At 44.1% G+C, this 22606-nt stretch overlaps 1 protein-coding gene across 6 annotated transcripts in view; it reads left to right on the forward strand.

Moving 5' to 3' along the window:
• LOC118370518 (histone-lysine N-methyltransferase 2C-like) overlaps nucleotides 1–22606 on the forward strand; it is a 151471-nt gene that overhangs the window by 94956 nt on the left and 33909 nt on the right. For 5 of the 6 annotated variants that reach the window (XM_035755564.2, XM_035755578.2, XM_035755569.2 and 2 more), the window contains exons 16-27: nucleotides 505–624; nucleotides 769–896; nucleotides 5518–5728; nucleotides 7459–7563; nucleotides 8051–8098; nucleotides 9520–9657; nucleotides 11039–11071; nucleotides 11680–11802; nucleotides 12463–12619; nucleotides 13048–13262; nucleotides 13477–13550; nucleotides 22118–22324. In XM_035755564.2, coding sequence (XP_035611457.2) covers nucleotides 505–624; nucleotides 769–896; nucleotides 5518–5728; nucleotides 7459–7563; nucleotides 8051–8098; nucleotides 9520–9657; nucleotides 11039–11071; nucleotides 11680–11802; nucleotides 12463–12619; nucleotides 13048–13262; nucleotides 13477–13550; nucleotides 22118–22324 — 1559 coding nt within the window. The remainder of the gene's footprint in view (nucleotides 1–504; nucleotides 625–768; nucleotides 897–5517; nucleotides 5729–7458; nucleotides 7564–8050; nucleotides 8099–9519; nucleotides 9658–11038; nucleotides 11072–11679; nucleotides 11803–12462; nucleotides 12620–13047; nucleotides 13263–13476; nucleotides 13551–22117; nucleotides 22325–22606) is intronic. The other variant, XM_035755586.2, reaches the window with a different exon arrangement.

Genomic DNA, 22606 nt, shown 5'->3' on the forward strand with positions numbered 1-22606 from the left:
CCTCTCTTGCACTGAGGCAGCTTAAGGAAGGCTGGAAGGCTCTGTTTGTCTGCTTCCAGACCATAGGGGCTTCTCTCTCAGTACCAAAGCTATCCAGAAATAGGCTCACCCGAAATGCTCCCTTCTTTCTCTCTCACAGTCTCACAGTCTCTCAGGTCTAGTGGCTAGGAGATAAGTTCTCCAAACACTATTACACACTCATTCTCTTACGTTTGCTCTCTCACACATTTTAATATATAATATAATAATGTGCCATTTAGCAGACACTTTTATCCCAAGCGACTTGGTCTCTCACTCATGCACTCTGTCATTGTGTATTGACCAGAGTGAAAGTCTCTCGCTCACTCACATCTCCCCTCAGGCTCTGTGCTCATAGGTCACTGAGTAATTAAGATTAATGCCAGAGATTGGCCTGAAAGACCCTCATCTGTCTGACATAATTAGAGCCCCGGTGACATAAATTGCTGTCATATATCTCCTCCCTCCCACTTGTGTCCCGGCAAGGTATTGGAGGGTTTATGGTCCGCCAGAGAAGCAGGACGGGACAAGGGAAAGCCAAGCGATCCCTATCCAGGAAATACTCAACAGGATTGTTACCTGAGAACCCAATGTGCAAAGAAGAAGGTAAGCAAATGCAATAGTCCCTAAAGTGCAAGTCCCATCCATCTGACACTCCAGACAGACTATCAAATCCAACACTTAACCCAGTAATAAGGCATTTCCCTGACTGTTACTTTAAGGTTGTGACCTCTTGTCTGTGTGTTGCAGGGTGGAACAAGACGGAGAGTACTCAAGCGGAGGAGACCCCACCTGTGTCTGAATGTCTGGAGAAGGTCAAGAAAAGATACCGCAAAAAGAGAACCAAACTGGAAGAGGAGTTCCCTTCGTACCTGCAGGTGACATGTACACTAATGATATCAGTATTGGTATAAAATGTTAATTTTGATTCTGTTATCATACACTGTCTTATTGATTGATTTATAGGAAAAGGTCACCGGTACAAAATGCATAAAATCACCTAATCACACTGAGGTGCTTGATTGTCTTTGTACAGATGTAGGATCTTAATTTGATTTGAGAATTTCCTGCAATGCAGATGAGCTTCATGATTTACATAAATTAACTGAAAACTTGCACTAACACACAGTTAGTTATATTAACAGTATTGCCAGTTTCATGTAGCCTAACTACCAATCAAGCAACATTATGGACTAAACTTTAAAATTGTTGCGACATGATTATGTTGCTGCAATAATACTGATCAAATTTAAAATCCCACATCTGTATGAACCATTTTAGCAAATACGTCATTGTCCCAAATCATGTTCTTGTACCACATTAGAATAGTGCATATTCTATAAGACATCTACCAAGCATTTACCAGTAGCAACTTTCTTTCACTACCCATTTCAACCAGCCCTTCATAAGTTGCATGTTACCCCCTTCTCAGATGTATTACCGTCATGATATTTAAAAAAATCCCGGAAGCGAAAGTCCTCTCAGAGACGTTGCCTCCTCTGTGCCACGCCACACCTTTAAAAGACCCGGCATGTTCGGGGGAGCAGCCATGCATTAAGCGCACCAGCTGTCACTTTGGGCTTTCTTGTACACCGCGCTTAAAATTTTTATTTAAAGTTCCTCACCAGAGGAACGACTTTAATCAATTATTTAAATACCCGGCACATTAGCCTTTTTAATGTTTTACCACAGCAGGGAGCAGTCACATTGATAGTTTTGGAGCCGTTAGATATGTTGGAAGCACTAGTGACTTAAACACGTAGCGGCCCAGCCAGCGGCCCAGCCAGCGGCCCAGCCAGCGGCCCAGCCAGCGGCCCAGCCAGCGGCCCAGCCAGCAGCTGTTAACAAACTATAGTCTTGGCAAGTTGGTTAGGACGTCTACTTTATACATGACACAAGTCATTTTTCCAACAATTGTTTACAGACAGATTATTTGACTTATAATTCACTGTATCACAATTCCAGTGGGTCAGAAGTTTAAATACACTAAGTTGACTGTACCTTTAAACAGCTTGGAAAATTCCAGAAAATTATGTCATGGCTTTAGGAGCTAGGTTAATTAGGCTAATTAGGCTAATTGACATAATTTGTGTCAATTGGAGGTGTACCAGGTAGATGTATTTCAAGGCCTACCTTCAAACTCAGTGCCTCTTTGCTTGACATTATGGGAAACTCTAAAGAAATCAGACCTCAGAAAAAAAAAATGTTAATCTCCACAGGCTTAGTTCATCCTTTGGAGCAATTTCCAAATCACTGAAGGCACCATGTTCATCTGTACAAACAATAGTATGCAAGTATAAACGCCATGGGACTACGCAGCCGTCATACCACTCAGGAAAGAGAAGCGCTCTGTCTCCTAGAGATGAACGTACTTTGGTGCGAAAAGTGCAAATCAATCCCAGAACAACAGCAAAGGACCTTGTGAAGATGCTGGAGGAGACTGGTACAAAAGTATCTATATCCACAGTAAAACGAGTCCTATATCGACATAGCCTGAAAGGTCGCTCAGTAGGGAAGAAGCCACTGCTCCAAAACCTCCATAAAAAAGCCAGACTACAGTTTGCAACTGATGAATCAAAAAATATAACGGTTTGGCCATAATGACCATTGTTATGTTTGGAGGAAAGAGGGTGAGGCTTGCAAGCCGAAGAAAAACATCCCAACCGCGAAGCATGGGGGTGGCAGCATCATGTTAGGGGGTTGCTTTGCTGCAGGAGGGACTCGTGCACTTCACAAAATAGATGCCATCATGAGGAAGGAAAATTGTGGACATATTGAAGACATATTCAAGACATCAAGGTATTGACAAAGTCAAGGTATTGGAGTCAAGGTATATATTTCACATTCTTAAAATAAAGTGTTGATCCTAACTGACCTAAGACAGGGAATTTTTACTAGGATTAAATGTCAAGGATTGTGAAATACTGAGTTTAAATCCATTTGTCTAAGGTGTATGTAAACTTCAAATCAAATGTATTTGTCACATACACATGGTTAGCAGATGTTAATGCGAGTGTAGAGGAATGCTTGTGCTTCTAGTTCCGACAATGCAGAAATAACCAATGAGTAATCTAACCTAACAATTCCAAAACTACTACCTACTTTACAAGTGTAAAGGGATAAATAATATGTACATAAAGATATATTAATGAGTGATGGTAGAGAACGGCATAGGCAAGATGCAGTAGATGGTATTGAGTAGAGTATGTACATGTTTTTTAACCTTTATTTAACTAGGCAAGGCAGTTAAGAAAAAAATCTTATTTTCAATGAAGGCCTAAGAACAGTGGGTTAGGGGCAGAACGACAGATTTGTACCTTGTCAGCTCGGGGGTTTGAACTCGCAACCTTCCGATTACTAGTCCAACGCTCTAACCACTAGGCTACCCTGCCACCCCAATGATGAGTAATGTAGTGTATGTAAACAAAGTGGCATAGTTTTAAAGTGGCTAGTGATACATGTATTACATAAAGATGCAGTAGATGATATAGAGTACAGTATATACATATACAAATGAGATGAGAAATGTTGGGTATGTAAACATTATGTTAAGTAGCATTGTTTAAAGTGGCTAGTGATATATTATTCATCAATTTCCATCAATTCCTATTATTAAAGTGGTTGGAGTTGAGTCAGTGTGTTGGCAGCTGCCACTCAATGTTAGTGGTGGTTGTTTAACAGTCTGATGGCCTTGAGATAGAAGCTGTTTTTCAGTCTCTCGGTCCCTGCTTTGATGCACCTGTACTGACCTCGCCAAGGAACTTAAAACTTACTACCCTCTCCACTACTGTCCCATCGATGTGGATAGGGGGGTGCTCCCTCTGCTGTTTCCTGAAGTCCACAATCATCTCCTTTGTTTTGTTGACGTTGAGTGTGAGGTTATTTTCCTGACACCACACTCCGAGGGCCCTCACCTCCTCCCTGTAGGCCATCTCGTCGTTGTTGATAATCAAGCCTACCACTGTAGTGTCGTCCACAAACTTGATGATTGAGTTGGAGGCGTGCATGGCCACGCTGTTGTGGGTGAACAAGGAGTACAGGAGAGGGCTCAGAACGGACCCTTGTGGGGGCCCAGTGTTGAGAATCAGCAGGGTGGAGATGTTGTTACCTACCCTCACCACCTGGGGGCGGCCCGTCAGGAAGTCCAGTACCAAGTTGCACAGGGCGGGGTCGAGACCCAGGGTCTGGAGCTTGATAATGAGTTTGGAGGGTACTATGGTGTTAAATGCTGAGCTGTCATCAATGAACTGCATTCTCACATAGGTATTCCTCTTGTCCAGATGGGTTAGGGCAGTGTGCAGTGTGTTTGAGATTGCGTCGTCTGTGGACCTATTTGGGCGGTAAGCAAATTGGAGTGGCTCTAGGGTGTCAGGTAGGGTGGAGGTGATATGGTCCTTGACTAGTCTCTCAAAGCACTTCATGATGACGGAAGTGAGTGCTAGTCGTTTAGCTCAGTTACCTTAGCTTTCTTGGGAACAGGGACAATGGTGGCCCTCTTGAAGCATGTGGGAACAGCAGACTGGGATAAGGATTGATTGAATATGTCTGTAAACACACCAGCCAGCTGGTCTGCGCATGCTCTGAGGGACGCGGCTGGGGATGCCGTCTGGGCCTGCAGCCTTGCGAGGGTTAACACGTTTAAATGTTTTACTCACGTTGGCTGCAGTGAAGGAGAGTCCACAGGTTTTGTTTGCAGGCCGTGTCAGTGGCACTATATTGTCCTCAAAGCGGACAAAAAAGTTATTTAGTCTGCCTGGGAGCAAGACATCCTGGTCCGTGACAGGGCTGGTTTTCTTTTTGTAATCCGTGATTGACTGCAGACCCTGCCACATACCTCTTGTCTGAGCCGTTGAATTGTGACTCTACGTTGTCTCTCTACTGTTTGCATTCAGTCATGTTTCCGGTCACCTTGCCCTGGTTAAACTTCCGACTTCAACTGTATACACACCTCACTATTTCTGTGTGTGTCTGGATAACACTAGGGCCTATAGAGTGCTGCAACACTGAGAAGAAAAAAAATACAAATACAAAATGCACTGGAATCTGGGCCTGGAGACACATTCAATTAATTGTTGGGTTAGCAGTAGCGTAGCCTCATAAGCCTTTGTTTTATTAGTAGCTTTACTTAATTAATGTTCAGTATGCATTGTATTTTCAAATACTGTATTTGAGTTGAATTACTATGAACTGAACCCTTATTCATTTCCATTCACATCTAGAATTCATAACTGGATTCCACCTTCTGTCTCCAGGGCTGCGTTTATACTGGCATCCCAATTCTCATAAATTGCCCAATTATTGGCAGATGATTTGATCTGATTTGTCCAAAGACCAATTAATTGCAAAAGAGAACAATTAGGCTGCCTTTGCTGCCATAGCCAAAGAGACAAACGTGCTTCATGTCATGTATTTTGGGCATGAAAGATGTGTGTTGTGTTAATGAATGTGTTCTCTGTATCTCATGGTCACTTTCTCATTGACTGTGTGGTATGTTACCAGGAGGCTTTCTTTGGAAAGGAGCTGCTGGACAAGAGCAAGCAGAGCAGGCAGGCGGGCCTGGTGACCACAGGGCTCTGTGAGGAGATCTCAGGGGCCCATGCAGAGACCAAACCCCGCAGCGTCAACGCCAGTTTTCTGGACACCTCCTCAGACCCGCTGCTCAGCGCTACCTCGACCACCATACCCATCTCCAGCAAAGGAGGAGGACTGTGTATGTTCACATCTCTCTTGCACACTTTCTCGAGCTGTCACTTTCCCTGTCTTACACACACACACCGACGCATTCTCACACACACACATACACACACACAGAGGTTCTTCCTCAGAGGTGAGCTGTCATGTTGACTCTCCTCTCCTAAAAGTTCATTTTTATTCTACATGCAGAGAAAACGTGTTTCTCCACTTTCTCTTTTATACACAATGGACTCTCAATCAACCCAGTCTCAATGCCATCTTTCTAACAAACCCAGAATGTAAAAAAAGTGGCCTTGTATTAGTTTGGGTCCCCCTCCCCCTCTAGATGAACAGTACTATTTCCCTTAAGTTTTTCCTCAAGTTTTTTGTTGTCAAAAGTTGTAAATTCACATGGTTTCTTCCACCATCCCCCATCAACCTTCAATCCTGTCTGCTCATCTTAAGTAATCTTTTCCACAAATACAGTCATTTACACTCCAACACGCAATGAAAAGTGCTGCGAGTTGCCTACTGGGAACACGCATAGGACATTTGCATGAGAAGAATTTACCAGTCCAAAACGATGTCCTCTCCGTTCAAAAAATATTCCTCCACTTGGGAATCACTAAATGAATCGTCCTACAACAATCTCTGTCTCACTTTCCCGATCAATTTATTCTAAAATTGTGTGTACATCTGTATATCTAGACTTAGATTTAGCTTTCCCTGACTTAGTCGCCATACTGATTGATATGTAAACAGCTGAATCTGTGCGTTTACCAAAACAATGATGTGCATAATATGCGTTGCTCCTTCCGGTATAAAACTTCAATAGCGAATGGCTCTCTTTACGCCGGAGTTTACTACATGGGTTGTTCTTCCAACAAATAACCATTACATATTGCCGTTTACCTCAGCTCATTGGCTATCTACCAGCTAGATTTCAAGACGATCAGTGGTCATTGGGTTAAAATTCAGTCAATCAACGAAACAGTGGTCATATCATTGGTGCACAGTGATGTCATTACCTGTTGTCTTCAAATCAGTTTCTTTGTCAATACAGAATTTGGGAAAATACAAAATAAAATGTTATGGGCCCTGTCATGCCAAATACTGTTTATTAACCATTATATTGACACCAAGGACCCGGGGAAGAGTTGCAGGATAGAAGTAGAATGTGCCTATTTGAAAGCTATCCAAAGATGAGGAGCTTGCGACATGTTATAAAAGTAGCTCTCATGCCTGAAAACGTTGAAGACCCCTGCTCTGGTATCCTTCAGAACGCAATTTGCCCTCCCACTCGTCCACTCTGCTAAATTCCCTCTTTGGTCATTTTTATTTCACTTTTATTTAACTAGGCAAGTCAGTTATGAACAAATTCTTATTTTCAATGACGGCCTAGGAACTGTGGGTTAAGTGCCTTGTACAGGGGCAGAACGACAGATTTTTACCTTGTCAGGTCGGGGATTCAATGCTCTAACCACTAGTCCAATGCTCAAACCACGAGGCTACCTGCCGTCATTTGACAAATCATGTCCAATCAATTGAATTCACCACAGGTGGACTTCAATCAAGTTGTAGAAACATCTCAAGGAAATCAATGGAAAAAGGATGCACCTTAGCTCATTTTCGAGTCTTATAGCAAAGGGTCTGAACACTTATGTTAATAAGGTATTTATGTTTTTATTTTTAATACGTTTGCAAAAAATTCTAAAACCCTGTTTTCGCTTTGTCATTATGGGATATGTATATCATCTCCTTCTCCAGCCAATTCCGAGGATCCCTTAGTGGACCTTCCGGAAGTCCTGAGCACGGATGCAGATCTCCTGGGAATGCTGTCGGGTGATCTGGTGAAGCAGGGGAATGACTCAGGTAGACCCCTCCCCTCCTCCAAAATGGCAGCCTCCACTTCCTGTCTCCTCTGCCCACTCAAATACGCACTCTTCCTGTCACTAGCAAGGTCAACGCCATACACAAACACCTATGGAATTTCTCTGTTGCATCTTTACTTATGATTTGGCATTTTCCTTTACTTGTATTGTATTGCACATTGAATAATACTCTTGGTTTGCTGTGCCTACTCTGGCCAACCCTTCTGTCTGTGTGCATCATTTTTGCTTTCGAACAGTTTACTTGAAAAGCCTGTCTTGATGCCTGCATATTTGAAAGAGAACCAATACTATTCAAACCCAGGTCTGTGCTAGGACGTGTTATGATGGTTGTTGATATTATGTCACAACTATGACGAGATGGTGTGGCATCACATTGAGCTGCTTCAAGTAGTATCAATAGCATTAGCATTTTATTACACCTGCTTTTCTCCCTCAGTTTATAATAATCTGGTTTTGGGTTCCTGTAGGTCTTGATTTATGCCCTTTCCAGGTCGACAGCCCTCCTTCTCCTTTTGGTAAGAGAAGTCCTCGGGCCCATCTGGCCTCTTAGGAGTAGAGCTGCCCCCTCCCTCCACTTCTCCCACGCTGGGCCTGCTCACTGCATTTGCATATCCTTCCTTCTCTCTTGATCTGTGGTCTCTGCACCCCACTCCTTTCTCACACTGTAGCACTGTCCAGGCTCTTTGACTAACTACTGCGGTGTTACTAACCACGCACCAATCTGCATGTCTATGGACTGTTCAGTGGTATTGGGCAAAACAATTATTTGAGGTGCCCATTAAAAAAAACAAATGTTGTTTTTATGTAATTCAGTTGGTTTCGATTGATATGTTTTAGTGTTTACTACCTTTTCACCACAGCTGAGTTTAAATTGTGTGGGTTAAAAAGTGAGCTTCCTCTAGTCATACAATGTAACAAAGTTTGAACTGAATGTCTCACAGTTCTTGCATTCCATGGAGCAGTTACCAATGAGTAGCAATGAGTATTTTATTTATTGAGCCGGCAAGGTTTCCTCTTTTCTCTGTCGCCTTGAGTCTGTGAAACAAAGAAATATATTTTATCTATCCAGTTTTGCAGTGTTGTATAGTGATTTTCATTTTCCACCCTTCTATTTGTCTGAGAGATTATTTAAGAACAAACTGTGTTTTACGAGAACGCCTGAATGCCCTGAAGCAGATGACTAGTTTTATGAAAACAATAAGTTACTTTAGCCTTTATTCTTTCCTTTCAGGCCATATGTAGTATCTGTGGTCTCAATGCATCTCTTCCCTTATATCCAGTTCATTTATGGTCACACGCAAAGTAGCTTCTTCCGACAAAAAAACATAGCAAACTAGTCGAGTGTGCGCCACAGTAAAATGTGCATGAACCTCCGACCCCCTCTGATGTTAGACAACGGTTATGATGATTAATCATTGCAATCTTCCGTAACTTTTTCATTGATTAAGCCCTCGTTTATTCGAATGTGGATCGGAACGATGATGAAAGTAGTGTGACTATTTTTTAAGAACCCCCCCCTCTCTCTTTCCACTCCGTCGAGCAGGCAACACAAATTAGTTTATTGCTATTCTTGGAAAATTTTGTTAGGGGAAGAAAATGCATGGAGAGCTTATTTTACAACCGTGACATGAATGATCAGCTCTCTCTCCTTCTCCTCTCTTCGTCTTTCTCCTCGCTTTCTCTCTCTCCTCTTTCTCTTTTTATTTCTTCCTCCAAAACCCAGCACTCAGACACAGTTCTAAAATAAATTGCCAGTCAACTCTGATTTAGTCTTTGGTGTGACAGCTTCCAGTTTTTAGGGGGGTTGGTTGGTGGGTGGGTGGGTGGGGGGGGCTAGTGTGTTGATTTTTAACATAAAAGTGGACTGTGTGGGTGTGTGCGCCTGTGTGACCACCCTCCCCTCACCATCCCTTTGACCTTTTCTGCCATCCCCTAGCTGGTCTGGACATGGCCCCCATCTCTGATGATCCCATTGGGTCCTGTCAGGGCTCTGCAGGCCGGGGGCCCAGGGCTCTACAGGAGGAGCCTCTGGATGTCATCCTGAGCCCAGAACTGGACAAGATGGTCACAGATGGTAAGACGGCCATGTTGAATTTTGACTGTCTACCGGATGTGCTGCTTAATCGGTGTCATTGGTGAAGAGCAGAGGTGTAAATCTCCAGGGCTTCAGTGTCTGTTTTCCTCTCCCACTCACTGATGTATTGATGTATAATTGGCCAGAGAGTTGCACACCACCTGGTTTCCCTGGTCAACATCAGTACATGGATTCAGGGTTGGTTTCCTAGATGCAGATTAAGCCTAGTTCTGGACTAAAGCATTAGCAAAGAACAATCTGATGTGGCCATTGCAATGTCCGTACTGTCAGACGCCTAAGACAGCACTACAGTGAGACAGGACGGACAGCTAATTGTTCTCGCAGTGGCGGAGACCACGTGTAACAACACCTGCGCAGGATTGGTACATCCTAACATCACACCTGCGGGACAGGTACAGGATGGCAATCCCTCCATCAGTGCTCAAACTGTCCGCAATCGGCTGAGAGAGGCTGGACTGAGGGCTTGTAGGCCTGTTGTAGGGCAGGTTCTCACCAGACATCACCGGCAACAACGTCGCCTATGGGCACACCGTCACTGCTCTTCACTGACGAGCCGCTGTTTTGTCTCACCAGGGGTGATGGTCGGATTCGTCACCAGCCATACTGCTCATTCTGTGCATGATTTCCTGCAAGACAGGAATGTCAGTGTTCTGCCTTGGCCAGCGAAGAGGCCAGATCTCAATCCCATTGAACACGTCTGGGACCTGTTGGATCAGGGGTGAGGGCTAGGGCCATTCCCCCCAGAAATGTCCGGAAAATTGCAGGTGCCTTGGTGGAAGAGTGGCAAATCTGGTACAGTCCATGAGGAGGAGATGCACTGCAGTACATAATGCAGCTGCTTGCCACACCAGATACTGTTACTTTTTGATTTTGAAGCCCCCTTTGTTCAGGGACACATTATTCCATTTCTATTCTATTTTATTGTAGCTGTTCTTGCCATAGAATGGACTTAGCCCTATTTGGTAAAAGACCATCTTCTGTATTCCACCCCTACCATTTCACAACACAACTGATTGGCTCAAATTAACTTAAGAAGGGACACCTGTTTAATTTAAATTCATTCCAGGTGACTACCACATGATGTAGTAACTCGTTGAGAGAATGCCAAGAGTGCAAAGCTGTCAAAGCAAAGTGTGGCTACTTTAAAAAATATGTTTGGATTTGTTTAATACTTTTTGGGTTACTACATCATTCAACATGTGTTATTTCCTAGTATTGATGTCTTCACTATTATTCTACAATGTAGAAAATAGTAAAATAAACAAAACCCATTGAAATGCGTAGGTGTGTCCAAACATTTGACTGGTACTGTGTCTATATCATTGCAGTAATGTAATAAGCATTTCTTTGTCTTTTTCAGGTGCAATTCTCAGTAAACTCTACAAAATCCCAGGTTTGTGGTTTTGATATGAATCTTTTCAGGCCCATTAAGGCCCAACCTAGATAGTTCTTCTCAGAGTTGTTCATTCAGTTGTATGTCAGAGATGATCAGTTTTATATAATTGAAAGATTTGAACGACACTTATTGATGGTGGTTTAAAGTATGTGCACAGCATCGCAGTGCTTGAGGCTTCACTACAGACCCGGGTACGATTCCAGGCTGTGTCGCAGCCGGCCACAACCAGGAGACGGTGCACAATTGGTCCAGCGTCATCCCAGTTAGGGGACTGTTTGGCTGGCAGAGATGTCCTTGTCCCATCGCGTTCTAGCGACTCCTGTGGCTGGCCGGGCGTATGTGAGCTGACACGGTTGCCGGTTGTACGGTGTTTCCTCCGACACATTGGTGTGGCTGGCTTTCGGATAAAGCGAGCAGTGTGGCTTGGCAGGGTTGTGTTTCGGAGGACTCATGGCTCTCGACCTTCGCCTCTCCCGTATCCGTACAGGAGTTGCAGCAATGGCACAAGACTGTAACTACCAATTGGATACCATGAAATTGGGGAGAAAGAGTTGTTTTTAAAAATAAAATACGCTCATCAACGTCATTTATTTCATTGCCTAAAGAGCTGGAGGGGAAGGATGTGGAAGACCTCTTCACAGCGGTCCTTAGTCCCAGCACCAGCCAGCCTCCACAGCTGTCTCACCCTGGGGCCAGTGGACCTGGAGCCATGGCCCTTCCAAACCCAGGTACCACCACCACCCAAAGCCTCTTGGAGAATTGTATTATGTCACATTTTTATATAATCTACTATTGACTGTAAAATGAATGTATATTGAGGAGCACATTGATTTATATGCATGTCATGTTCACATAATCAACAGGACATGTGGATGTACATGTGAGTATATCAAACATTAGGAACACCGAAATATTGAGTTGCACCACCCCACCCATTTGGCCCTCAGAACAGCCTGAATTTGTTAGGGCATGGATTCTACAAGGTATCAACAGTGTTCCACAGGGATGCTGACCCATGTTGAATCCAATGCTTCCCAAAGTTGTCAAGTTGGCTGGATGTCCTTTGGGTGGTGGACCATTCTTGACACACACAGGGAACTGTTGAGTGTTCAAAGGCACTCAAATGTTTTGTCTTGCACATTTCACCCTCTGAATGGCACACATGCACAATCCATGTCTCAATTGTTTCACGGATGAAACATCTTTCTTTGACCGGTCTCCACCTCTTAATCTACACTGACTGAAGTGGATTTATCAAGTGACATCAATAAGAGATTATAGTTTTCACCTGGTCAGTCTGTCTTGGAAAGATTAGGTTTTTGATGTTTTGTATAATCAATGTATGTATGGAACTACTTATCTGACATTTTCTATGCTCTCTGTTGCAGGCGACGGTGGGATGTTCCCCCGGATGCCAATGATAAACGGCATGATGGGGCCCAACCCCCATTTTCCTCCAACTCCCATGATGCCCGGCGGCACAGGCTCCTATGGCCCCAGCAACTTCTCGCCCATCCACAGAATGCCTTTCCAAGAGAATATGAGGTAAGAGCTGGCATAGCAGGAAGCTGTTGTACCCCTCCGGCGTATTACTAGAGCATTGCTTTCACTTTTAAAGACAACTGCTGGAAGGCAATCAATTGGATGCTGTTTTATTTACCTATTGAGTCTTCTTGACTATGTTTTCCTCCATTGTTTGGACTTTGTAGTTGTAGTTCGCTTTAAACATTTTTTTTCCTCTGAGGTCTGCTCACTTGTTAGCGTTAATATCTCCATCAATGAATAGGATGTATTTTTTTATACTAAAGCCCAAACTACATTTGCCTCAAGGTGATCCACATTGTAAGTGACATAGAAAGTGCAAATGTAATAATAATGTGTCTCTAGAATGTCCTTCAAGCAAATCAGAAACGAGTATCCAACAATGCAATGGTATAAGTCAATATAATGTGTAACCAGAGAGCTCCTTCCAGGGACAAGAAGTTTAGCCAGATGGGGGGTGATGTAGTGGTTCCATGGAGCGCGCCCGTCCCCGGCCCCCTTTCAGAGGGAGAGACAGACACCATGTCCAACGCACAGAGGAGCACGCTCAAGTGGGAGAAGGAGGAGACTCTGGGCGAGATGGCCACTGTGGCCCCAGTCCTTTACACCAACGTCAACTTTCCCAACCTCCTAGGGGAGTTCCCAGGTTGGTACAGAATGTTTGGTTCTCTAAAATTCTTGTGTGAATTATCGAAAACAAATGTTTTTTATTAATAAAAATAATGAGTTCGAAGTTGTCGCACCCATTTAAAAGATTGTATGGACATTGTGAAAACGAGACTAGAAAAGGTACTCTACTTGGCCATATTGCATGTGTGTCCTAGCGCTGTACGTTTTAGCTAATCTTTTTTCTATCTCAGACTGGGCTATGAGAGTGAAACAAATCGCAAAATTATGGAGGAAAGCCAGTTCCCAGGACAGGGCCCCATATGTGGTAAGTTTGTTTACATCCACGCTGGACTATGATTCAATGCACTTCATTTAATGAGCATTTGTTTTTCCTGATTGCTGAAGAGAAGTTTGTAAAACCTCTAGACAAAATCCATACATTGTAGTAATAATGGCAAATCTTTTCGAAAACTTCCAGCGAAAACAGCCGTACCAATCAAAAATGAATTATTTCTACTTCACCAGAACAACTTTGTTATTGACTTACTCCGCAAACCTGATTTGAGATTTTGATTGAATGGGGCCCTATGTTTATTGGACTGATGAATGAAAGGAAAGCAGCCAATCACTGACAAAATGTTCAAGAGGCCATTAGGGAGAAGGGCGGTATTTGTTTTGTTCTGTTCCTTTGTTTTCTGATGGCATTATAAACCTAAGGGCTCTCTCTCTCTCTCTCTCTCTCTCTCTCTCTCTCTCTCTCTGTCCCTTCTCTTATCTTTGTTCTGTTCCTCTGTTTTCTGATGGCATTATAAACCTAAGGGCTCTCTCTCTCTCTCTCTCTCTCTCTCTGTCCCTTCTCTTATCTTTGTTCTGTTCCTCTGTTTTCTGATGGAATTATAAACCTAAGGGCTCTCTCTCTCTCTTATCTTTGTTCTGTTCCTCTGTTTTCTGATGGCATTATAAACCTAAGGGCTCTCTCTCTCTCTCTCTCTCTCTCTGTCCCTTCTCTTATCTTTGTTCTGTTCCTCTGTTTTCTGATGGCATTATAAACCTAAGGGCTCTCTCTCTCTCTCTCTCTCTCTCTCTCTGTCCCTTCTCTTATCTTTCTGTTCCTCTGTTTTCTGATGGTATTATAAACCTAAGGGCTCTCTCTCTCTCTCTCTCTCTCTCTCTATCTCTGTCCCTTATCTTTGTTCTGTTCCTCTGTTTTCTGATGGCATTATAAACCTAAGGGCTCTCTCTCTCTCTCTCTCTCTCTCTCTGTTCCTCTGTTTTCTGATGGCATTATCTCTCTCTCTCTCTCTCTCTCTCTCTCTCTCTCTCTCTCTCTCTCTCTCTCTTCTCTTTGTTCTGTTCCTCTGTTTTCTGATGGCATTATAAACCTAAGGTCTCTCGCTCTCGCTCTCTCTGTGTGTGTGTGTCCCTTCTCTTATCTTTGTTCTGTTTAAATGTTGTGCCTAGTAAGTTTTCCAACTTTACAGATAGTTATTTAAGGGTTTTTCAGGACTGTTAGATTTTCTCCATGATGACATTCAACGATGCTCTGCATGTCAATTTCTTTGTTGTTGATGTGATTGTAGATGGGGAAAACATAAGGTAAAGAAACCAAGACATTCAGATTTTTTTTATATACACTACTGTTCAAAAGTTTGGGGTCACTTAGAAATGTTATTGTTTTTGAAAGAAAAGCAAACATTTTTGTCCATTAAAATAACATCAAATTGATCAGAAATACAGTGTAGACATTGTTCATGTTGTAAATTACATTTGTAGCTGGAAACGGCAGATTTTTTAAATGGAATATCTACATAGGCATACAGAGGCCCATTATCAACAAAAATCACTCCTTTGTTCCAATGGATCATTAGAAAAACCCTTTTGCAATTATGTTAACACAGCTGAAAACTGTTATTCTGATTAAAGAAGCAATACAACTACCCCCTTCACAGAACAGCGCAAACTGGCGCTAACCAGAATAGAAAGAGGACAAATACATTAGTGTCTTGTTTGAGAAACAGACTCCTCAAAAGTTCTACCTAGAAGGCCAGCATCCCAGAGTCGCCTCTTTACTGTTGACGTTGGTGTTTTGCGGGTACTATTTATTGAAGCTGCCAGTCTCAACGTCCACAGTAAAGAGGCGACTCCGGGATGCTGGCCTTCTAGGTAGGACTTTTGAGGAGTCTGTTTCTCAAACTCGACACTAATGTATTTGTCCTTTAATTGCGTTTCGGAGGACACATGGCTTTCGACCTTCGTCTCTCCCGAGACCGTACGGGAGTTGTAGCGATGAGACAAGATAGTAACAACTAACAATTGGATACTACGAAATTGGTGAGAAAAATGAGGTAAAAAGAATAATACATTTTAAAAAATCAGCCGTTTCCAGCCTCAATAGTAATTTACAACATGAACAATGTCTACACTGTATTTCTGATGAATTTGATGTTATTTTAATTAACAAATAAAAGTGCTTTTCTTTCAAAAACAAGGACATTTCTATGTGACCCCAAACTTTTGAACGGTAGTGTATATGCAGTATATACACTGCTCAAAAAAATAAAGGGAACACTTAAACAACACAATGTAACTCCAAGTCAATCACACTTCTGTGAAATCAAACTGTCCACTTAGGAAGCAACACTGATTACCAATAAATTTCACATGCTGTTGTGCAAATGGAATAGACAACAGGTGGAAGTTATAGGCAATTAGCAAGACACCCCCAATAAAGGCCACAAATGTGCATGTGTCTGCTCAAACGGTCAGAAACAGACACCATGAGGGTGGTATGAGGGCCCGACGTCCACAGGTGGGGGTTGTGCTTACAGCCCAACACCGTGCAGGACGTTTGGCATTTGCCAGAGAACACAAAGATTGGCAAATTCGCCACTGGCGCCCTGTGCTCTTCACAGATGAAAGCAGGTTCACACTGAGCACATGTGACAGCCTGGAGACACCGTGGAGAACGTTCTGCTGCCTGCAACATCCTCCAGCATGACTGGTTTGGCGATGGGTCAGTCATGGTGTGGGGTGGCATTTCTTTGGGGGGCCGCACAGCCCTCCATGTGCTCGCCAGAGGTAGCCTGACTGCCATTAGGTACCGAGATGAGATCCTCAGACCCCTTGTGAGACCATATGCTGGTGCAGTTGGCCCTGGGTTCCTCCTAATGCAAGACAATGCTCGACCTCATGTGTCTGGAGTGTGTCAGCAGTTCCTGCAAGAGGAAGGCATTGATGCTATGGACTGGCCCGCCCGTTCCCCAGACCTGAATCCAATTGAGCACATCTGGGACATCATGTCTCGCTCCATCCACCAACGCCACATTGCACCACAGACTGTCCAGGAGTTGGCGGATGCTTTATTCCAGGTCTGGGAGGAGATCCCTCAGGAGACCATCCGCCACCTCATCAGGAGCATGCCCAGGCATTGTAGGGAGGTCATACAGGCACGTGGAGGCCACACACACTTGAGCCTCTTTTTGACTTGTTTAAGGACATCAAAGTTGGATCAGCCTGTTGCGTGGTTTTCCACTTTAATTTTGAGTATGACTCCAAATCCAGACCTCCATGGGTTGATAAATTTGATTTCCATTGATCACTTTTGTGTGGTTTTGTTGTCAGCACATTCTATGTAAAGAAAAAAGTATTTAATAAGAATATTTCATTCATTCATATCTAGGATGTGTTATTTTAGTGTTCCCTTTATTTTTTTTGAGCAGTACATGTATGTATGTATGTATGTATGTATGTATGTATGTATGTATGTATGTATGTATGTGTGTGTGTGTGTGTGTGTGTGTGTGTGTGTGTGTGTGTGTATATATATATATATATATATATATATATATATATATATATATATATATATATACACACACACACACAAGTCAAAGTTTAGACACCTACTCATTCAAGGGTTTTTCTTTGTTTTTGCTATGTTCTACATTGTAGAATAATAGTGAATACATCAAAACTATGACATAACACATGAAGTGTTAAACAAATATCAAAATATATTTTAGATTCTTCAAAGTAGCCATCCTTTGCCTTCATGACAGCTTTGCCTACTCTTGACATTCTCTCAACCAGCTTCACCTGGATTGCTTTTCCAACAGTCGTGGAGGAGTTCCCACATATGCTGATTACTCTGCGGTCCAACTCGTCCCAAACCATCTGAATTGGGTTGAGGTTGGGTGATTGTGGAGGCCAGGTCATCTGATGCAGCACTCCATCACTCTCCTTATTGGTCAAATAGCCCTTACACAGCCTGGAGGTGTGTTGGTTCATTGTCCTGTTTAAAAACGAATTATAGTCCCACTGTCCGCAAACCAGATGAGATGGCGTATCGCTGCAGAATGCTGTGGATGCCATACTGGTTAATTGTGCGTTGAATTCAAAATAAATCACTGACAATGTCACCAGAAAAGCACCCCCATACATCACACCACCTACTCCATGCTTCATGGTGAACCACACATGCAGAAATCATCCATTCACCTACTCTGCGTCTCACACAGACACAAAAATGTCAAATTTGTACTCATCAGACCAAAAGACAGTTTTCCACTGGTCTAATGTCTATTGTTTGTGTTTCTTGGCCCAAGCAAGTATTTTCTTCTTATTGGTGTCCTTTAGTAGTGGTTTATTTGCAGCAATTCGACCACGAAGGCCTGATTCACGCAGTCTCCTCTGAACAGTTTATGTTGAGATATGTCTGTTACTTGAACTCTGTGAAGCATTTATTTGGACTGCAATTTCTGAGGTTGGTAATAGAGGTCAACCGATTAAATTAGGGCTGATTTCAAGTTTTCATAACAATCGGGCGCCGATTTTAAAATTAAATTTTGTATACCTTTATTTAAATAGGCAAGTCAGTTAAGAACACATTCTTATTTTTAATGACGGCCTAGGAATGGTGGGTTAACTGCCTTGTTCAGGGGCAGAACGAATGATTTTCACCTTGTCAGCTCGGGCCAATCATGCAACCTTACAGTTAACTTGTCCAACGCAATAAAGACCTGCCTCTCTCGTTGCACTCCACAAGGAGACTGCCTGTTACGCGAATGCAGTAAGCCAAGGTAAGTTGCTAGCTAGAATTAAACTTATCTTATAAAAAAAACAATCAATCATAATCACTAGTTAACTACACATGGTTGATGATATTACTAGATATTATCTAGCGTGTCCTGCGTTGCATATAATCTGACTGAGCATACAAACATACAAGTATCTGACTGAGCGGTGGTAGGCAGAAGCAGGCGCGTAAACATTCATTCAAACAGCACTTTAGTGCGTTTTGCCAGCAGCTCTTCGTTGTGCGTCAAGCATTGCGCTGTTTATGACTTCAAGCCTATCAACTCCAGAGATGAGGCTAGTGTAACCGAAGTGAAATGGCTTGCTAGTCAGCGCGCGCTAACTAGAGGGACGGAAGCTATACTGTTTCACTGGCAATACTAAAGTGCCTATAAGAACATCCAATAGTCAAAGGTTAATGAAATACAAATGGTATAGAGGGAAATAGTCCTATAATAGCTACAACCTAAAACTTCTTACCTGGGAATATTGAAGACTCATGTTAAAAGGAACCACCAACATGTTCTCATGTTCTAAGTGTCACGCCCTGGTCGAAGTATTTTGTGTTTTTCTTTATGTATTTGGTCAGGCCAGGGTGTGACATGGGTTTTTGTATGTGGTGTTTAGCTTAGTGGGATTGTAGCTTAGTGGGGTGTTCTAGGAGGGTCTATGGCTGTCTGAAGTGGTTCTCAATCAGAGGCAGGTGTTTATCGTTGTCTCTGATTGGGAGCCATATTTAGGCAGCCATATTCTTTGGTTGTATTGTGGGTGATTGTCCTGAGTGTCTTGATGTCCTTAGTCTGTGTTAGTTTGCACCAGTTAAGGCTGTTTCGGTTTTCACTACGTTTATTGTTTTGTAGAGTTTGTGTTTTGGATTCGTGTTACGTTGTGTAAATAAACATGGATCACAATATACGCGCTGCAGTTTGGTCCGACTCTCCTTCACCATTAGAAAACCGTGACAGAATCACCCACCGTAAACGGACCAAGCAGCGTGTCAACAGGCAGGAGCAGCCCAAAGAGGAGCTGCGTATTAAGGATTTCTGGACATGGGAGGAAATCCTTGACGGGAGAGGACCCTGGGCTAAACCAGGGGAGTGTAGCCGCCCAAAGGTGCAGCAGGAGAAGAGGAAACAGGAGCAGCCCAAAGAGGAGTACAGTATGGACTATACTTCTTGGGAGGAGATAGACAGGTGGGCGGTCGACCCAGGGAGAGTGCCGGAGCCCGCCTGGGATTCGATGGAGCAGTGCGTGGAAGGTTACAGGAGAATGAGGTTGGCGAAGCAAGCACGACGGCGCGGACGGAAGCCCGGGAATCAGCCCCAAAAATGTCTTGGGGGGGCTTACAGGGAGTATGGCAACGCCAGGTAGGAGACCTGCGCAAACTCCCTGTGCTTCCCGGGGGCTAGAGAGACCGGGCAGGCACCGTGTTATGCAGTGGTGCGCACGGTGTCCCCAGTGCGGGTGCATAGCCCGGTGCGATATATTCCAGCTCCGCGTATCGGCCGGGCTAGATTGAGCGTCGAGCCAAATGCCATGAAGCCGGCTCTACGCATCTGGTCCCCAGTGCGTCTCCTTGGGCCGGTTTACATGGCACCAGCCTTGCGCTCGGTGTCTCCGGTTCGCCTACATAGCCCAGTACGGGCTATTCCACCTCGCTGCACTGGCAGGGCGACCGAGAGTATTCAACCAGGTAAGGTTGGGCAGGCTCGGTGCTCAAGAGCTCCAGTGCGCCTGCACGGTCCGGTCTATCCAGTACCACCTCCACACCTCAGCCCTCCGGTAGCAGCTCCCCGCACCAGGCTTCCTGTGCGTGTCCTCGGCCCAGTACCACCAGTGCCAGCACCACGCATCAGGCCTACAGTGCGCCTCGCCTCTCCTGCGCTGTTGGAGCCTTTCTCCACTCCTGCGCTGCCGGAGTCTCGCTCCTGTCCGGCGCCGCTGCCGGAGTCTCGCGCCTGTCCAGGGCCGCTGCCGGAGTCTCGCGCCTGTCCGGCGCCGCTGCCGGAGTCTCGCGCCTGTCCGGCGCCGCTGCCGGAGTCTCGCGCCTGTCTGGCGCCAGAGCCCCTCGGCCAGGATCCGCCAGAGCCCCTCGGCCAGGATCCGCCAGAGCCCGTCGGCCAGGATCCGCCAGTCGGCCAGGATCCGCCAGTCGGCCAGGATCCGCCAGATCTGCTAGTCGGCCAGGATCCGCCAGAAGTGCCCGTCGGCCAGGATCCGCCCGTCGGCCAGGATCTGCCAGGTCTACTAGTCAGCCAGGATCCGCCAGTCAGCCAGGATCTGCCGGAACCACCAGCAAGCCAGGATCTGGTAGATCCATCAACCTGCCTGAGCTTCCTCTCACTCCCGAGCTTTCTCTCACTCCCGAGCTGCCTCAGTCCCGAGCTGTCCTTCAGTCCCGATCTGCTCCTCAGTCCAGTGGGGTTCTGGGTGAGGACTACTAGGCCATGGTCGGCGGCGAGGGTGGTCTATCCAGGGACGTGAGGAGAGGGTACTAAGACAATTGTGAAGTGGGGTCCACGTCCCCCGCCGGAGCCGCCACCATGGACAGACGCCCACCCGGACCCTCCCTATTGATTTGAGGTGCGTTCGGGAGTCCGCACCTTAGGGGGGGGGGGTTCTGTCACGCCCTGGTCGAAGTATTTTGTGTTTTTCTTTATGTATCTGGTCAGGCCAGGGTGTAACATGGGTTTTTGTATGTGGTGTGTAGCTTAGTGGGATGTTCTAGGAGAGTCTATGGCTGTCTGAAGTGGTTCTCAATCAGAGGCAGGTGTTTATCGTTGTCTCTGATTGGGAGCCATATTTAGGCAGCCATATTCTTTGGTTGTATTGTGGGTGATTGTCCTGAGTGTCTTGATGTCCTTAGTCTGTGTTAGTTTGCACCAGTTAAGGCTGTTTCAGTTTTCACTACGTTTATTGTTTTGTAGAGTTTGTGTTTTGGATTCGTGTTACGTTGTGTAAATAAACATGGATCACAATATACGCGCTGCAGTTTGGTCCGACTCTCCTTCACCATTAGAAAACCGTGACACTAAACAAGGAACTGAAATGTAGGCTTTCTTTCATAGCACATATTGCACTAACACTTGGTTTTTGCATTATTTAATTGAGGCATTTTATTAAGTTAAAGTAATTGTCATTATTACAAAAAAAAATTAAAAAATAGTCTGATTAATCGGTACCGTCTTTTTTTTGGTCCTCCAATAATCGGTATCGGCGTTGAAAAATCATAATCGGTTGACCTCTAGTTGGTAACTAATGAACGTATCCTCTGTAGCAGAGGTAACTCTGGATCTTCATTTCCTGTGGCGGTCGTCATGAAAGCCAGTTTCATCATAGCGCTTGATGTTTTTTGTGACTATTTGAGCACCCCTACCTTGTCACAACACAACTGATTGGCTCAAATGCATTAAGAATGAACAAACTTCCACAAATAAACTTTTAACAAGGAAAACCTGTTAATTGAAATGTGTTTTAGGTGACTACCTCATGAAGCTGGTTGAGAGAATGCAAAGCTGTCATCAAGGCAAAAGGTGGCTACTTTGAAGAATTTCAAATATTAAATATATTTCAATTTGTTTAACACTTTTTTTGGTTACTACAAGATTCAATATGTGTTATATCATAGTTTTGATGTGTTCACTATTATTCTACAATGTTGAAAATAGTAAAAATAAAGAAAACCCCTTGAATGAGTAGGTGTCCATAATTTGACTGGTACTGTATGTGTAACCATCTGTAATAATTAGCTTTATCATTGTTCAATGGGTCAAGTGATTGACCACTTGGAAAAATTACAAAATAGACCCTTTCTTCCAGCAAAAGGCACGTGATAACCGGGCAGCGCTGCGTATTAACAAAGTTCAGATGTCCAACGATACACTGAAGAGACACCAGAATCCTCACCAGCAGCCGTTGACTGACCCCTTTGACTCCAATAGTGTCCCAATGGACGCTGAGCTGCTCTTCAAAGATACTCTCAAGCCCAAGGAGTCTGAGCACGAGCAGGAGTGGAAGTTCAGACAGGTAAGAGTACCTTTAGGGTTAGTGTGCTGTAAATGGAGGGGGGTGTATGAAGCATGGGTGCACTGTAAAGCAGGGTTTCTCAACCAATTTTCTAGGAGTTGTTGTGGATTTGTTTTGCCTTAATTTCTTTTATATAATTATTATACTTTTTTTAATTGAGTGAGGGTATGAAATTGGATGCAAGATTGTGGGGCAATTGCATGCATGCCTTTTTAGAAAATTATGAAGTTATTTGTTTCATGGCAGCAAAATGGTATAAGTGGGATTTTATTCCTGCCTGTT

The sequence above is a fragment of the Oncorhynchus keta genome, chromosome 4 (genome assembly GCF_023373465.1).
Source record: "Oncorhynchus keta strain PuntledgeMale-10-30-2019 chromosome 4, Oket_V2, whole genome shotgun sequence".
Lineage (NCBI taxonomy): Eukaryota > Metazoa > Chordata > Actinopteri > Salmoniformes > Salmonidae > Oncorhynchus > Oncorhynchus keta.